The 17,352-nt window shown below is 37.4% G+C and overlaps 1 protein-coding gene across 1 annotated transcript in view; it reads right to left on the bottom strand.

The window, feature by feature from the left end:
- The window catches only part of MCM6 (minichromosome maintenance complex component 6), a 54,950-nt gene that overhangs the window by 18,115 nt on the left and 19,483 nt on the right, over positions 1-17,352 (bottom strand). Inside the window, exons 9-13 of the mRNA XM_021075844.1 lie at positions 13,753-13,894; positions 12,968-13,075; positions 11,501-11,656; positions 9,221-9,349; positions 7,471-7,632 (exon numbers count right to left, since the gene is read on the bottom strand). Of these exons, the coding sequence (XP_020931503.1) occupies positions 7,471-7,632; positions 9,221-9,349; positions 11,501-11,656; positions 12,968-13,075; positions 13,753-13,894 (697 nt within the window). The remainder of the gene's footprint in view (positions 1-7,470; positions 7,633-9,220; positions 9,350-11,500; positions 11,657-12,967; positions 13,076-13,752; positions 13,895-17,352) is intronic.

Below are 17,352 nucleotides of genomic sequence, written 5' to 3'. Positions count from 1 at the left end.
CTGACAAGGGCTTAATATCTAAAATACACAAACTTATACAACTCAACAGCAAAAAAGCCAACAACCCAATGGAAAAATGGGCAAAAGACCTGAATAGACATTTCTCCTAAAAAGATATACAGACGGCCAACAAGCACATGAAAAAATGCTCAACATTACTAATTCTTAGAGAAATGCAAATCAAAACTACTATGAGGAACCACCTCACACCAGTCAGAATGGCCCTCATTAAAAAGTCCACAAATATCAAATGCTGGAGAGGGTGGAGAAAAGGGAACCCTCCTACACTGTTGGTGGCAATGTAAATTGAATTGGTACAACCACTATGGAAAACAGTATGGAGGTAACTTAGAAATCTATACATAAAATTACCATATGACCCAGCAATCCCACTCTTGGACATATATTCAGAGAGAACTTCCCTTGAAAAAGACATAAGCACCCCTATGTTCACTGCAGCACTATTCACAACAGCTAAGACATGGAAACAACCTAAATGTCCATTGATAGATGAATGCATTAAGAAGAATTGGTGTTTATATACGTAATGGAATACTACTCAGCCATAAAAAAGAACAAAATCATGCCATTTGCAGCTACATGGATGGACTAGAGACTCATACTAAGTGAACTGAATCAACAAAATCATGCCATTTGCAGCAACATGGATGGAACTACAGACTCATATTAAGTGAAGTGAATCAGAAAGAGAAAGACAAATACCATATGATATCACTTATATCTGGAATCTAATATACAACACAAATGAAACTTTCCACAGGAAAAAAAACTCATGGACTTGGAGAACAGACTTATGGTCGCCAGGGGGGGAAGGGGAGAGAGTGTGATGGACTGAGAGTTTGGGGTTAATAGATGCCAATTATTGCCTCTGGAATGGATAAGCAATGAGATTCTGCTGTATAGCACTGGGAACTAGCTTTATATATATGATGAAGCATGATAATGTGAGAAAAAAGAATGTATACATGTATGTGTGACTGGGTCACCTTGCTATACAGTATGAAAATTGACAGAACACTGTAAATCAGCAATAGAAAAAATAAAAATCATTATATTAAAAATTAATTAATTAAAAATTAGGTAATGATATATCAGACTTTGAAAGCAAGGTGGAATCCAGGCCAAAACACATGAGACAAAGAAAGTTAAAGAGTACATATCACAATGAAAATACATCTTTATCAGTTATGAGAACAATTATCAGTAATGAGAACAACAATATTAGTAAAGTAGAAATTATAGGAGATAAAAAGATAAACACAAAGAGACAATAACTACATTAGTGGTAGAGAAATCAATACTATTAATAGGAAACATTTAATTTTCAATCTAGATACAGCAGACTAAAAAAACCTATAAAATTAGAAGACCCATATCACATAAAAAGGTACCCTCCCCCTTCACAGATATAAATAAAATTATATAAACTGTAAACAGAAACTAGGCCTTCCTTTAAAGAGCTTATGGAACATTTATGAAAAACTGGTAATGGGTCACAAAGAAAGCATCCATAAAACCAAATTCTCCAAAACCAAAACTCAATGGGAAGCATAGACATCCTTTTCTAACCACAATGTAATAAAATTAAAACACGCAACCAACAAAACCCCCAAACCAAATCTAAGACTGGTTTCCACTGGCAGAAATTAAATTGTACTCAAATTATATATACTAGACACAGAGGGTTTTATTTGATAATTCTTACCAATGAAACAACAGATCATTTTAATGCAACAGAAAACTATTCTAGAATAGAAAAGGAAAAAAAAAAAAAAACTTCCAAAAATTTAAACAAAATAACAACCACAGTACTAAAAAAAGAATGCAAAAACAAAACACCTGGAGACCAATGTGATTTATGAATACTGCACTGCTTAAAAAATTCTAATAGCAAGCAGAAGCTACATGCATTAAAAAGTGGGATTTGGAGTTCCCGTCGTGGTGCAGTGGTTAATGAATCCGACTAGGAACCATGAGGTTGCGGGTTCGGTCCCTGCCCTTGCTCAGTGGATTAAGGATCCGGCAGTGCCGTGAGCTGTGGTGTAGGTTGCAGATGCGGCTCGGATCCCGTGTTGCTGTGGCTCTGGCGTAGGCCGGTGGCTACAGCTCCAATTAGACCCCTAGCCTGGGAACCTCCATATGCCACGGGAGCGGCCCAAAGAAATAGCAAAAAGACAAAAAAAAAAAAAAAAGTGGGATTTATTTCAGGAAGGTTTGATATTAGAAAGTCTATTAATTGACTTTTCATATTAACAGATCCAGGAGAAAAAAGATTATGGTTAATTCCAGAGACTCTAAAAAGACATCTGGTTATAAAACAAACAAAAAACAGAGTTTCCATTGTGGTATAGCATGTTAAGGATCCAGCATTGCAAGTTATGGTGTAGGTCAGAGATGTGACTAGGAATTGGTGTTACTGTGGTGTAGACCACAGCTGCAGCTCCAATTTGACCTCTAGCCTGAGAATTTCCATATGCTGTGTGGTAGTTAAAAAAAAAAAAAAAATCAATCTTCATAAAAATATTCAAGATAGGAATAATAAATGTATACTTTCTATGATAGAAACATATCATATCTCAGCCACTGAGCCAATCAAGAAAAAGAAAAAATGTCCAAAGTCCTAAGTATTAGGCATTGTATTACAACAGCAAAAGCAAAATTAAGTTAGTGGAGAATTGGAAAAAGATTAAGTTTATTTTTCAGTAAGAAGAAAAAGAACATGTCATATCATTTGCAAATAAGAATGAAAATCTGGAGTTGCCGTTGTGACTCAGTGGTTAAGGAATCCAGCTAGAAACCATGAGGTTGCGGGTTCAATCCCTGTCCTTGGTCAGTGGATTAAGGATCCCACGTTTCCGAGAGCTGTGGTGTAGGTCACAGACGAGGCTTGGATCCTGCGTTGCTGCGGCTCTGCCGTAGGCCAGTGGCTACAGTTCCTATTAGCCCCCTAGCCTGGGAACCTCCATATGTGGCGGGAGCAGCCCTAGAAAAGGCAAAAAGACCAAAAAAAAAAAGAAAAAGAAAAAAAAGAAAAGAATGAAAATCTGGGAAATTAATAGATTTAACTGAAAAACTATTACAAACAATAGAAGTTATCACTATGGTACAAAACTAAGATACAGAATTCAACTGATATATAAAAGCAACAACCTGTTAAAAGATAAAAATGGGAAAAGAAAGTCTACCTTCAATACCAAGAAATATTACAAAATATCAAGAAATAAATTCAACAACATGCAAAAGTCATATGAAAAAATTTAAAACCTATTGAATGAAACAAAAGATTATGTGGAAAAATAATGATATCTCTGGTAATTATCAAAAATATTCACAAATGTTTGCTTTTCTCATTCCATGCACTTGAAAGGAAGGCACTTTTTAACCACTTGGAACTTAGGTATGGTATGTTAATTTCCCTGATCAATGAAATGTGAGCAGCAGTGCTAGGTCATTTCTAGATAGAAGGTTAAGACATGGCATACAGTTTGCCACCTTTTATTTTTTTCTCTGTCTTCTATGATCATGGAAGTGTATGTCAAGAAAGAACCTTTATATCAGCCTGAATTTCTGAGCAACTAGAGCCTCTGCGTAACATAAATGGATATGAAGCATGAGCAAAAATAAGTAATAAATGCTTATGTTTTAAGTGGCTGAGATTTTTATAGCAGCATAATCTAGGTTCTAACTGCTATTATGTTTTCTCAGACAGGAAAAGTCATCATAAAGACGTCAATTCTCCCTATTAACATATAAATTTAATATGCTCTCAATATCAGGAATTTGGGCAGTATACTTTTTAAATTTTATTCATATTTAAATTTTTACCATCAAACACTGATGATTTCAGATTTTTGAAATAAACATTAATGGACAGACAGCTTTAAGGGTGCAATATATTTCATTTTCAACAGAGAAAATCTAGGGGGTGGTAAAACTACATACCCTTATATACTTAGTAGCACAAATATAGGGACACGCCATGCAACTGGAGGAAAAACCTGTTTCAGAACTGAACAGAGAGGTCCTGGGTCCTGCTAACAGAATATCCCCTTCACTTAAGACAAACCAAGGGAACTCAATATACAAAACCCACCAAACTGAGGACAAAGAGGAACAACAGGATAGGTAATAAGGAACTGGTTCTAGACAGGATTGTGGGGGCTGGTCTGAAGCGAGCAGGGCTGGCTAGAGGCTGGAAATGCTGCAGCTCAAGTCCAAGGTGTGTAGATTAGAACAGCAGTCTGGAGACAAAATGGTTATTCTTTTCTTCAAAAATTCCTGGCTTTTCCAAACAAGTTCCTAGGATGCTTTCCTCAAACAGTGAAAATAACTAATTTTTTAAAGAAACTAAGCTCGCTGATTATTAAGTTCACAACAGCCAAAGAGAATAATGCAGTAGAACTAGCTGTACATTTAAAATATAAAACCCCACTGATTAAAATATTGTGACAACAATGCAAAAGGAGACTGAAAGACCAAAGGAATAAAAAAAATTTCAGAAAGAGAGCCTCGCAAACACAAGCATTTAATATATAATAAAAACACATGAAAAACACATGGAAAAGACGTTTTTTCAGTGAATAGAATTGGAACAACTAGGAAAAAGAATCAAGTGATTCATACCTCACATCTTAGTGCAGAATAAACATCAAATGTTTGAATGATTTAAATACAAACAATGGGAGGAGTTCCCATTGTGGCTCAGTGGTTAATGAATCCAACTAGGAACCATGGGGTTGCAGGTTCAATCCCTGGCCTTGCTCAGTGAGTTAAGGATGGAGCTGAGGTGTAGGTCGCAGACACGGCTCAGATCCTGCATTGTTGTGGCTCTGGCATAGGCTGGCAGCTGCAGCTCCGTTTCAACCCCTAGCCTGGGAACCTCCATGTGCCATGGGAGCGGCCCAAGAAATGGGAAAAAGAAAAAAAGAAAAAAATAATAAATAAATAAATAAATACAAACCATGAAACCATCTAAGTGCTTAAGGAAATCCTGACAGAATTCTTTTATAATCTTAAGAGTAGGGGGAAGCCTTTCTAAGGAAACTAAGCAAAAAATGAACAAAGAATATGATCATAAAAGGAGATAGAAATGACTTTTAAATATATGCAAAAAATTAGTTTTATTCAGAAAATGTATTTGTGTATACATGTCTATTTATCATGTGAATCATGATAATTTCATGTGAATATGCTACCTACTGAAAACCGCACCCACCCCCCAAAAAAAGGGAGAAGAAAAATCTATTAGAGAGTCCCCAAAGACACATGTCAATTCTCTGAAACTTATTTTAGGAAACATTATAATGGGGGAGAAAAAAAAAGTACATGCGTCAGCACGGTTTTTAAGAATTCCTCTCCACTATGACCTGTTTTTTGTTTGTTCTCTTCAAACTCTACTATATTCCTCCAAATACCCTATGCTCTTTCTGAAACTTTCTATCTTCACTCTAAAAATGGCTATCAGGAGTTCCCGTCGTGGCTCAATGGTTAACAAATCCAACTAGGAACCATGAGGTTGCAGGTTCGATTACTGGCCTTGCTCAGTGGGTTAAGGATCCAGCATTTTCGGGAGCTGTGGTGTAGGTCGCAGATGCAGCTCGGATCCCATGTTGCTGTGGCTGTGGTGTAGGCCCACGACTACAGCTCTGATTCAACCCCTAGCCTGGGAACCACCATATGCTGCGGGAGTGGGCCTAGAAATGGCAAAAAGACCCAAAAAAAGGCTATCAAAATTCTATGCACTTTTCGGAGTTTCTGTCATGGTGCAGTGGAAAAGAATCCGACTAGGAACCATGAGGTTGCAGGTTCGATCCCTGGCCCCACTCAGTGGGTTAAGGATCAGAGGTTGCCATGAGCTGTGGTATAGGCCGTAGACACAGCTCAGATCTGATGCCACCATGGTAGTGGCTATGGCTGTGGTTGGCAGCTATAGATCTGACTGGACCCCTAGCCTGGGAACCTCCTATATGCCACAGGTATGGCTCTAAAAATTAAAAAAAAAAATTCTATATACTTTTCAGTGATCATGTTTGAATGTGGTATCTCCCCAGATACTCCTTCTTTGGGAAAAAATTCACTAATCTCTGTACTCTTTGCTGGTAATAGCTCAGTCTCCCACTCATATTTAATATGCCTAATTAAACATGTCTTGCTCTCACCAAATTATCAGTAATGGAAGACAGGAGCTCGTTTATTCATTAAATGTCCATTAAATGTCAGAAGAATCGAAAGATAATCTTTGACTCTTGACTTGATAATAAGTCACATAGGGCGAAAGTATTTTATAATTAGTAAAGCACCATTATCAGAGAATTAGAAAAAATAAACAAAAAAAAAAAAGAAAGAAAAATTAAACAAAAAGGAAAAAAAAGCCAAAAAATAAAACCTATGGAATAGAAATGGTTAATGAAGTCAGAACGGTGGTTACTTCTGGGGAAGGGTGCAAACTTTCTAGAATGATGTAAATGTTCTATATTCTGAGTTGGGTGGCCCCAAGGGTGTATGTAAAAAGTCAAACCTGTACATTTTCCTCTATGTGAATTATACATCAATCGTACTATTAAGAAAAATAGCCAAACTCTTTCCTCAAACAAAATCTAACACTGTCAAAAATATAAAGCTAGATAAAAGTAAGCTGGTTTGCTCGAAGCAGAAATGAGGGCATGAATGTTCTTCCACTCTGCTCCCTGTTTACTCCTCTAAATATCCACTGTACAACCCAGGGCTCGAAGAACAATTTAATATCCACACATTATACAAACCTAAGGAAGACAACTCTCCTTAGGAGAATGTGGGCTACGTCATTCTACCTGTATCCCCAGTCCAGAGGCCTGGCGCGTTGTAGGGTTTAAACAAGTTTCTCTCAAACGAATGGCATTAATCTTGAACTCACTACTATATATTTATCTATAATCTACATTATGATCATTTCATTACTATTAATCTAACTATTAAATTCATTAAATGCTTGACAGCAACCTTCTACAAGGGAAAAATCCCACAGTCACGTATCATATGAGCAATCAACAGTCACATTAAAAAAAAAAATCTGGGAGTTCCCATCGTGGCGCAGTGGTTAACGAATCCGACTAGGAACCATGACGTTGCAGGTTCGGTCCCTGCCCTTGCTCAGTGGGTTAACGATCCGGCGTTGCCGTGAGCTGTGGTGTAGGTTGCAGACGCGGCTCGGATCCTGCGTTGCTGTGGCTCTGGCGTAGGCCGGTGGCTACAGCTCCGATTCAACCCCTAGCCTGGGAACCTCCATATGCCGCGGGAGCGGCCCAAGAAATAGCAACAACAACAACAAAAGACAAAAATAAATAAATAAAATAAAAAAAATAAATAAAAGGAAAAAAAAAATCTGCAGCTAATGCTAGTATGTCCTACACCAAAGCTGGCTTACATAAGTCAACAAATGATTTCTCTATTATGTTGAAGTGATTTTGATACCTCATCACAGCAGTGCATCCGAGCCATTGCTTCAGAAAGACGGATCATGCTCTCGAGCTGTCGCACTGTAATCCTCCATGAAGACTTGGTTACTCCAGAACCATCCCTCTGGCGAAGGCGTTTATACTGTTCCACTATGAAGTCCTCTGACTCTTTAGAAATCTGTGTCAGAACATCAATGAAGTCAGCATTTTTACTTAAACATAAGTTTAAGAGCTTCCCAGGTGGAGATATTCTGGGGGAACTGAGAGGGTCAAAGCTTTGAAACCAATGACAAGGAATTAATACTGAAATGTCTTTTAAAAGAAACTGATACTTAGGACTGTGAATTCCATATACTAATTTTATGAACAGGGAGACAGCAGAGTTAGTATTTAAGCAAATGACCATTTCTAAAGGACATGTATACCTAAGATGCCAAAGCTCATTAAAGAAGCTACCATTCAGGCTATTCTTGAGCAGCTAATTAACTTATGCAGTTTTTGGGAAAAAGAGGAGTCAATAATTAATAGTAGTCCCACTTTATCTGTAGCTCCATTTTCTGTTACTCATGATCAACTGCAGTTTGAAAAGATTACATAGAAAATCCCAGAAATAAACAATTTATATGTTTTAAATTGTGCACTGTTCTGAGTAGTATAGTGAAATCTTATGTCACCCAATGTCCCACCCAGGGTGTGAATCATCTCTTTTTCCAGTATATCCATGCTGTATATACTACTTGCCTATTAGTCACTTAGTACCCATCTTGGTTACCAGATCAACTGTTACAGTAACAAAGGGTTTGTGCTCAAGTAACCCTTATTTTACTTAATAAAAGCCCCAAAGTGCAAGAATAGTGATGTTAGCTATTCAGTTACTCTCTTATTGTGCCTAATTTATAAATTAAGCTTTATCACAGGCATGTATGTGTAAGAAAAAAATAGTATATATAGGATTTGGTACTATCTGTGGTCAAAGGCATCCACTAAGGGTCTTGAAATATATCCCCTGTGGATATGAGGGAACTGCTATATATATATATACACACCAGATATTTTGATAAAGCTTAGTATCTACTGAATAACAAAGTGAGGCATACTAAAGAATCCTAAGTTTTTCAGAGCTAGGAAGTAAGCATGTTAAGGAAGCAGACCAAGGTAACAGAAGGACCAGCATACAGTGATGGAGAACAAATGCCTCTGCAAATTAAAGTGATGCTTCTCTTGGGACATGAGAGTCAATCCTGATTATTTTAGATAACCAAGCGAAGGAGCTGGAGAATTAAAATCTAAGGATAACTCCCAAAAGTCAAGCCAGAAATAGTGTAAAAACCTCAATGAGAATCAAAGTTTTTGATTCTACTTTAGCAAAATGCTTAAAAAAAAAAAAAAAAAAAGGCATTATAGAGGTTTATTTCAGAAACAAATGTCCAACTCAATACTCTGGATCCAGCACAGAATCCAATAAACTACATCAATTACTGTAAGATAGTTATTCATGTTCATTCACTTACAAAAATCTTTTTACTGGCATCTAACAAGTAAAAGAAATGTTAATTTTTCACTTTTAAAAAATTCCCTTTTCTCAGCTCTCACTGAAGAAAACTGTTCTCAAAAAAAAGCCCTCAAGATCAAACGAAAAAAAACAAATAACTTTAAAAAAAACACCCGAACAAGTCAAGTTCAGTTAATTTCCAGGTGATGCTTTTGTTTAAATGTAACTTTCACATACTCATAATGCCTGATTACAATTCAAAAAGGCAGGTTACCTTGGGTTTAAACTGTCTTGCAAAAAGAAGATACCTCCTGATATCATCAAGGGAATAGACACGATCAATTGAATCCTCAATTCTTGAATGCAAGTCTACTATTCGCCTGGCAATGGCATAATCTGTGACCTAATTCGAAATCAGAAAATCACTTTGATTAGTTATAACAATAAACACTTCAGGCTATCTCAGGCATTAAGAAATTATTTATGGCTAACAAACTCTAATATGCCACCGTAAGATGTATTAATGGGTTCAAGTTTCTGAGAAAAGTTTCTTCAGTTTTAATCAAAAGTTTAAATGTATACCTTTAAACTGCTCTAAGACTACTCCTGAAAGAATTAACTGATTTAATATTTTTTTCCTTTTATGGCCACACCCATGGTATACTGAAGTTCCCAATCTAGGGGTTGAATCAGAGCTGCAGCTACACAGCCATGGCAATACGAAATCTGAGCTGGATCTGCAACCTATGCTTCAGCTCACTAGATCCTTAACCCACTGAGCCAAGCCAGGGATCACACCTGCATCCTCATATAGACAATGCTGGGTCCTTAACTTGCTGGGCCACAAGGGAGAACTCCAGAAATAACTGATTTTAATATGACAGAAGTAAGACTTCTAGGGCCCTCAGTATATGACAGTCACTATTGCCCTAAGTATATCCAGAAGCAATAATTCATGCAACCCTCACAAAAACCTTATTAGGTAAGTAATATTACCCCCATTTTACAAATGAGTAAATTGTGGCCCAGAAAGATTAAGTAAGTTGTCTAACATCACAGTGATTAAGTAACAGAGAAAGGATTTGAAGATTTTACCTTCAGAGTCTGTCCTCTTAGCCACTACATTATGTTGCCACTTATGAATACATGAAGATAATCTCATAGAATTGTTATTACCATTGAAAAAATAAAATCATACTAAAAATACATAATTTACTCTCAAATGGTACAGGAAAAAAAAGTAGAGATATATAGAGCAAATGGTAAAGCAAATGAGGCAAAAAGTTAATATGTGAACTGAAAAAAGACTATTGGGGTACTATATATACTATTCTATTTCCTGCAACTTTTCTGTAAGTTTGAAATTATTTTCAATTAAAAAGTTAAAAAACTAATTTAGTATTATGTACAGACAGAAATATATGAAAATCAGACAACTCCCAACAATGGGGCTTCAAAGAGGAATGGGTTAAATACATAGATTTGTGAAGGAAAACAGCCAAACTCGAACATAAAATACAAAAACTGCCTAAACATTCGTATTAATGGAAGGCAGCTCCCCATAGATTTGTGAAGGAAAACAGCCAAACCCGAACATAAAATACAAAAACTGCCTAAACATTCACATTAATGGAAGGCAGCTCCCTACCCTCCCTGCTTTTCTCAGCTGCCCTGGCAGCATATGGAAGTTCCCGGGCTGGGAACTGAATCTAAGCCAGAAATGTGACCTAAGCCACAACTGCAATAATGCCAGATCCCTAACCCACTGCAGCAGTCCAGGGTTCAAACCAGCTCCTCCACAAAGACAAGCTGGATCACACACCCACTGTGCCACAGTGGAACCTCCAGAAGGCAGCTTTTATTTTGAATAATATTTAAAGTTTTGCTATAAACAAGAAGCATGCATTGGGCCTAATGTAATGCAGGATCTCCATGCTCAGCAGTTAAAAAGTACGATACAATATTACCTTCTACAGAAGGACATTTTGTAGTTCTGTGCTCATCTAAGACGTGCAATGTTGTTAAATATTTAAGTCTAAGTAACTCTAATACTAACATGTTAAAACCTAAGTAAATCCACAATTTTACATTCAATCTTAAAACTACTACATAATTAGGAAAAAATGTGACACATGTAGTAACTTGATAGGAAAGTACAGTACAGGAGGGCAAATGACTCATAATTTAAAATAAGAAAAAAATTCCTGTTTGGCATTCTGATTCTTTCCAATACTCCTGGAAGAAACAGAAAACAATGAAAAAATCTTATAGAAACCTTGAAGCATATGGTTGGGAATTTACTGTAATATGTTTCCTCTTTTATTTGAGAATTTAAAAACAGTAACAAAAACAAAAAACTTGATGTGACTCTATTTTGAGTTGCTTAATAAACCTTTGTCCAAACCTGTGGCACTGAGAAAGAAAAAATCACTGCCAAAAAAAAAAAAAAAAAGTCACTGCCAACATATGCACCAGTTCTTCAGGAGTATATCCTCCAGGTTTGGCTCAACTACTCAAATTGGAAACAACAAAGGAAGACAGCACATGTGATTACCTCATTACATTCATCCACAAGTATAAAGAAGAGATCAAATCGGGACATGATAGGAGCTGACAAATTTATATTCTGTTTCAATGACTTTGATCTGTCATAGTGTCCACTGATCGGGTTTGCTGCTGCCAAAATGGACGTCCTGGCATTCAGAGTAGCCTGACCACAAAAGGAAAAATTGTGATAGGTTTAAAGATAATTGGAATGGCCAATAAGCATACAACAAAATGCTCAACCTCACTAATAACTAACTAAATGCAAAACAAAATAATAAGATTACCATCTTTCACCTTCTGAATCATTAAAATTAAAGTCTGATAATAAAGAGAAACAGGTACCCACTCCCATATGATGTTGGTGGTATAATGTACACACCTTTTTTTTTTTTTTTTTGTCTTTTTGCCATTTCTTGGGCCACTCCCGAAGCAAAAGGAGGCTCCCAGGTTAGGGGTCGAATCAGAGCTGTAGCTAACAGCCTACACCAGAGCCACAGCAACACAAGATCCAAGCCGCGTCTGCAATCTACACCACAGCTCATGGCAACGCTGGATTGTTAACCCACTGAGCAAGGGCAGGGATCGAACCCACAACCTCATGGTTCCCAGTCAGATTCATTAACCACTGCGCCACGACGGGAACTCCAAATGTACACACCCTTTAAGCCAGTAATTTCTTATTAAGAAATTACTTTGCAGCGAGGTATGGGAAAATGTGTCTAAGGACATTTATTATAATATCATTTAGAATACAAAAGGCTGGAAATAACCTAAATGTCACTGTATAAGAGCCTACTAAGCCAAAATGGGATATATACAATTGAAAATCATGCAGTAATAAAAAAACTAAAGTGGATCTAACATGTACTGGTATAGAAAGATTACCAAAATAAAATGATGGAATTTAATGAGCAAGCAACAAAACTGTATGTTTATTATGCTTATTCATGATAAAACATTCCTAAGAGGGGCACAAAGTCAGCAGAAACTTCTGAGTATCTACTGGTGCTGGAAGCTGTAAGGGAAGATTTCTCTTTTTAACTTCTATTTTAAAGTACTGCTTATGTTTTTCTTAACTGACCATATTGCTTTTATTCTTAAAGTTTGGCTTCTCTCTAATGCTAGTTACAATACTGTATTTATTATTTTCATTTAAATAATCTGTTGACTTTCATCATTTTGGTTACAAATGGAAGTACCCTTTCTTTATCAAAGACTATAGAAGCTCTGTGGAAATTGTGAAAGTACTAAAAATTTCACCAGTACTTCTACTTTGCGTCATAGCAATAATTTTCACAGTACCGTAAACAGCACCTATAATTTGGATTAATAATTCTCAGGGCTGTGTCTTCCATTTCAATAAACACCATTTCTTGTTGAAGTAATGCATTTTATTCAAGTGACCATCTCTAGATCTACATTAATCTACAAGGCAAAGGCACCATGCAGTGTTAACAGAAGTGGACACACAAACCTTCACTCCTGCTTTAGTGATGGAGATGGTCTGTTGTTCCATAGCTTCATGAATAGCAACTTGATCCCGCACATCCATCTTATCAAATTCGTCAATACAACATACACCCTGTAACCAAACAAATATAGCTTAAGAAACTCTTTCAGATGTCAAATGGCAAGGAAACTCCTATCAGAGACCTTTCCAGTCTCTAAATAACAAAGATAGATTAAGTAAGCAATACTAATTTCTCCTACTAGAGTAAGACAGTACAAAAGATCTCAGAGCTAGAAGGAACCATATGCTTTTGACCCATTTAAACTAAGCAAAACTAGATACATAGTTACTGACTGAACTTTTACTCATTATCAAAACCAGTCTCAAAATATCCTAGGTCATCTCAGTATTGATTTTAGGCTGGGGAAGTGAAGAGCAAAGTTGGAACATATTACTATTAATAAGTATGTATAACTAGTTTATACGCATTCACAGGTCTAATGGATCTGTAACTAACACATGTGAAATGCAACAGATATACTCAGATGTGTCAATCTAAAAAGATAAAATGATAAATACTAGTTATAGCAAACACAAAAGCTTAAAGCAGGCAATTCATTCTAGAGAAGTTCAGAAAGCGCTGATTAATGACGACAATCTCAATTATATTCTGGACTAATAAAACCATGAATTACCTACTAAAACTGCTTTAAAAAAAAAAAAACCCTTAATAGAAACTTATAAGCCTTTATTGATAGGGTACTGGATATTTTGATGTCTTTATATCCAAGAAGGTAAAATGCTCTTACATTATCAGCCAGCATCAAAGCTCCAGCCTCAATGACAAACTCATGAGATTCTTCATCTCTCACAACAGCTGCTGTTAAGCCAGCAGCACTGGACGCTTTGCCACTGGTGTAGACAGCTCTGGGACTGAATTCCTCCACATGCCTGTTCAAGGTTATCATAATAGTTAATAAATATATGACTATAAATTATCCTTTTCAGGAATATCATCTAGTAGGGTTTATGGCAAGTAAGAATTTATTACATTTATTTATTTTAGGGCTGCACTTGTGGCATATTGAAATTCCCAGGCTAAGGGTTGAATCGGAGCTGTAGCTGCCACCCTATGCTACAGCCGTAGCAACACAGAATCTGAGCCACATCTATGACCTACACCACAGCTTGGGGCAACAACAGAACTTTAACCCACTGAGCAAGACCAGGGATTGAACCTACATCTTCATGGATACTAGTCAGGTCTGTAACCTGCTGAGCCACAACAGGAAGGAACTCCCAAGAATTCACATTTCTTAACTTGGAGTTCCCGCTGTGGCTCAGCAGGTAGCGAACCCGACTAGCATCCATGAGGACGTGGGTTCTATCCCTGGCCTCACTTAGTGAGTTAAGGATCTGGCGTTGCCATGAGCTGTGGTGTAGGTGGCAGATGTGGCTCAGATCCTATATTGCTGTGGCCCTGGTATAGGCCAGTGGCTACAGCACTGACTGGACCCCTAGCCTGGGAACCTCCACACGCCACGGGTACAGCCCTAAAAAGACAAAAAGTAAAAAAAAAAAAAAAAAAAAAAAAGGAAAAATTTCTTAACTAACATTTGAAAGAGTCATTAAAAAAAAAAAGCAATTCATAAAGACATATACCACAGACCAAATAAAAAACCTTTTCTCCTTTGGTCTTTTAAATAGGTTAAATCTAGTCCTATCAGGTGGAAGATAAAGCAAAAAACATCAGTCATAAACAGCTGAGCAACAATATCAGAAGGCCTTGCACTTAAAAAAAAAAATGAAAACAGAACTAGATGTGAGATTTATTCAAAAAAGGCAAAACTAGTTTAACATCAAAGAATCAACAATATACACTTTTTTAATAAAGGATAAGAACTATCTCAATACATGCAGAAAAAGCATATGATGAAATCCAACACAGATTTTACGAGTCTCTCTAGAACAGAAGAAACTTTTCCTCAATCTGATAAAGGGCATCTATGAAAACCCACAGCTAACATTACACCTAACAGTAAAAGGCTGAATGCTTGCCCCCTAAGAGGAGGAACAAAACATGGGGGTCTGCTCTTGCTATCTATTCAACCTTATACTGAAAGGTCCAGCCAGGACAATTAAGCAAGAAAAGAAAAAGGTACCTAGATTTGAAAGGAAGGAGTTCCTGTTGTGGTGCAGCAGAAATGAATCCAACCAGGAACCATGAGGTTGGGGGCTCAATCCCTGGCCTCAATCAGTGGGTTAAGGATCAGGGGTTGTAGTGAGCTGTGGTGTAGGTCGCAGATGTGGCTTGGATCCCACGTTGCTGTGGCTGTGGCGTAGGCTGGCCGGTGTAGCTCTGATTTGACCCCTAGCCGGGGAACCTCCATATGCCACAGGTGTGACCCAAAAAGGCAAAAAAAGAAAAAAAGAAAACCTATCTCTGCATAGACAGAAGCAAACGGCTGAGTGGGGCAAATGCTCTTGTCAGGTCATATGAACATGGACTTCAGCATGAATGACCAGACACAATAGAGAGGAAATAAATGTCCCCTCCCCGAGGGCGGGGGAGGAATAAGGGGAAGTATATCTGTATGATACAACTGTGTGTGTGTGTGTGTGTGTGTATGTGTGGTGTGTGTGTGTGTGTGTTGAAATATGGCAAAAGAGGATGGTGCATTGTAATCTCATCAAAAAAAGAGAACTATCATGATTTGCAGTTAACATCATTTTGTAGACAAAAAAAATCCTATGGAATCCACTAAAAATGTCAAAACTAATAAATCAGTTCCAACGTTTCAAAATAAAAGAAAACCAATAATCGATTGTGTTTCTAAACACTTGGAATGAACAACTCAAAAATGAAACTTAAAAAACAGCTTCATTTATAAGAGCATTAAAATAGAATGAAATACTTAGGAAATATCCCATGTTCATGGTTTGAAAGACCAAATTATTGTTAAAAAGCAAATACGCCTCAATTTGATCTAAAGATTCAATGCAATCCCTATTGATATCACACTTAACTTCCTTGTAGAAACTGGTAAGTTGATACTAAAATTTATGTGGAAACTCAAGGGACCCAGAATAGCCAAAACAATCTGGCAGATGAATAGAGAGAGAGATGACTCACACTTCTTGATTCTAAAACTTATCACAGAAGTAATAATAATCAGCATAGGGTAATAGTGGCCTAAGAACAGACATAGAGATTAATAAAATGTAACTAAGAGTCCAGAGATAAGTCCTCAGTTTTATGGTCAAGGGATTTTCTTTTTTTTTTTTTTGTCTTTTTTTGCTATTTCTTTGGGCCGCTCCCGCGGCATATGGAGGTTCCCAGGCTAGGGGTCCAACTGGAGCTGTAGCCACTGGCCTACGCCAGAGCCACAGCAACGCGGGATCCGAGCCGAGTCTGCAACCTGCACCACAGCTCACCGCAACGCAGGATCCTTAACCCACTGAGCAAGGGCAGGGACCGAACCCGCAACCTCATGGTTCCTAGTCGGATTCGTTAACCACCGCGCCACGACGGGAACTCCCTGGTCAAGGGATTTTCAACAAAAGTGACAAAACATTTCAATGAAGTGAAAGAACACTCTTGATTTGGAGGCAACTGGATAGCCACATGAAAAATAAAGTTGCACTCTTACTTTACACCATATACAAAAATTAACTCAAAATGGATTAAGGATCTAAATTTAGGAGAATTAAATAAACAAGAGGAGTTCCTGTCATGGCTCAGATGTTAATGAATCCAACTAGTATCCACAAGGACACGGGTTTGATCCCTGACCTTGCTCAGTGGGTTAAGAATATGGTGTTGCCATGAGCTGTGGTGTAGGTTGCAGACGTGGCTCAGATCCAGTGTTGCTATGGCTGTGGTGTAGGCCAGCAGCTACAGCTCCAATTCCACCTATAGTCCGGGAACCTCCATATGCTACAGGTGCAACCCTAAAAAGACAAAAAATAAGAATAAAAATAGAAGAATAACAAAAGAAACAGAAGTAAGGATTTGAACAGATATATTGTGACTTGAACAGATATTGTAAATATAGCATTATTTACAATAGACCAAAGGTGAAAAAAACTCAAATGTCCATTGACAGATGAATAGATAAACAAAAAGTATTAAACACATACGATGAAGTATTATCCAGTCTTAAAAAGGAAGGAAATTCTGAGACATTCCACAACTCGGCTACCTGTCTGGATGCTGCTAGATTAAGACAACACACATGCACAAACACAACCACACAGCAACAAGAACATTTTGAGGAGTTCCCATCGTGGAGCAGTGGTTAACGAATCCGACTAGGAACCATGAGGTTGCGGGTTCGATCCCTGCCCTTGCTCAGTGGGTTAACAATCCTGCGTTGCTGTGAGCTGTAGTGTAGGCTGCAGACTCGGCT

Source organism: Sus scrofa, chromosome 15 (genome assembly GCF_000003025.6).
Source record: "Sus scrofa isolate TJ Tabasco breed Duroc chromosome 15, Sscrofa11.1, whole genome shotgun sequence".
Classification (NCBI taxonomy): Eukaryota; Metazoa; Chordata; class Mammalia; order Artiodactyla; family Suidae; genus Sus; species Sus scrofa.
The sequence above is the reverse complement of the archived record's forward strand: the minus strand, read 5'-3'. Positions and strand labels throughout refer to the sequence as shown.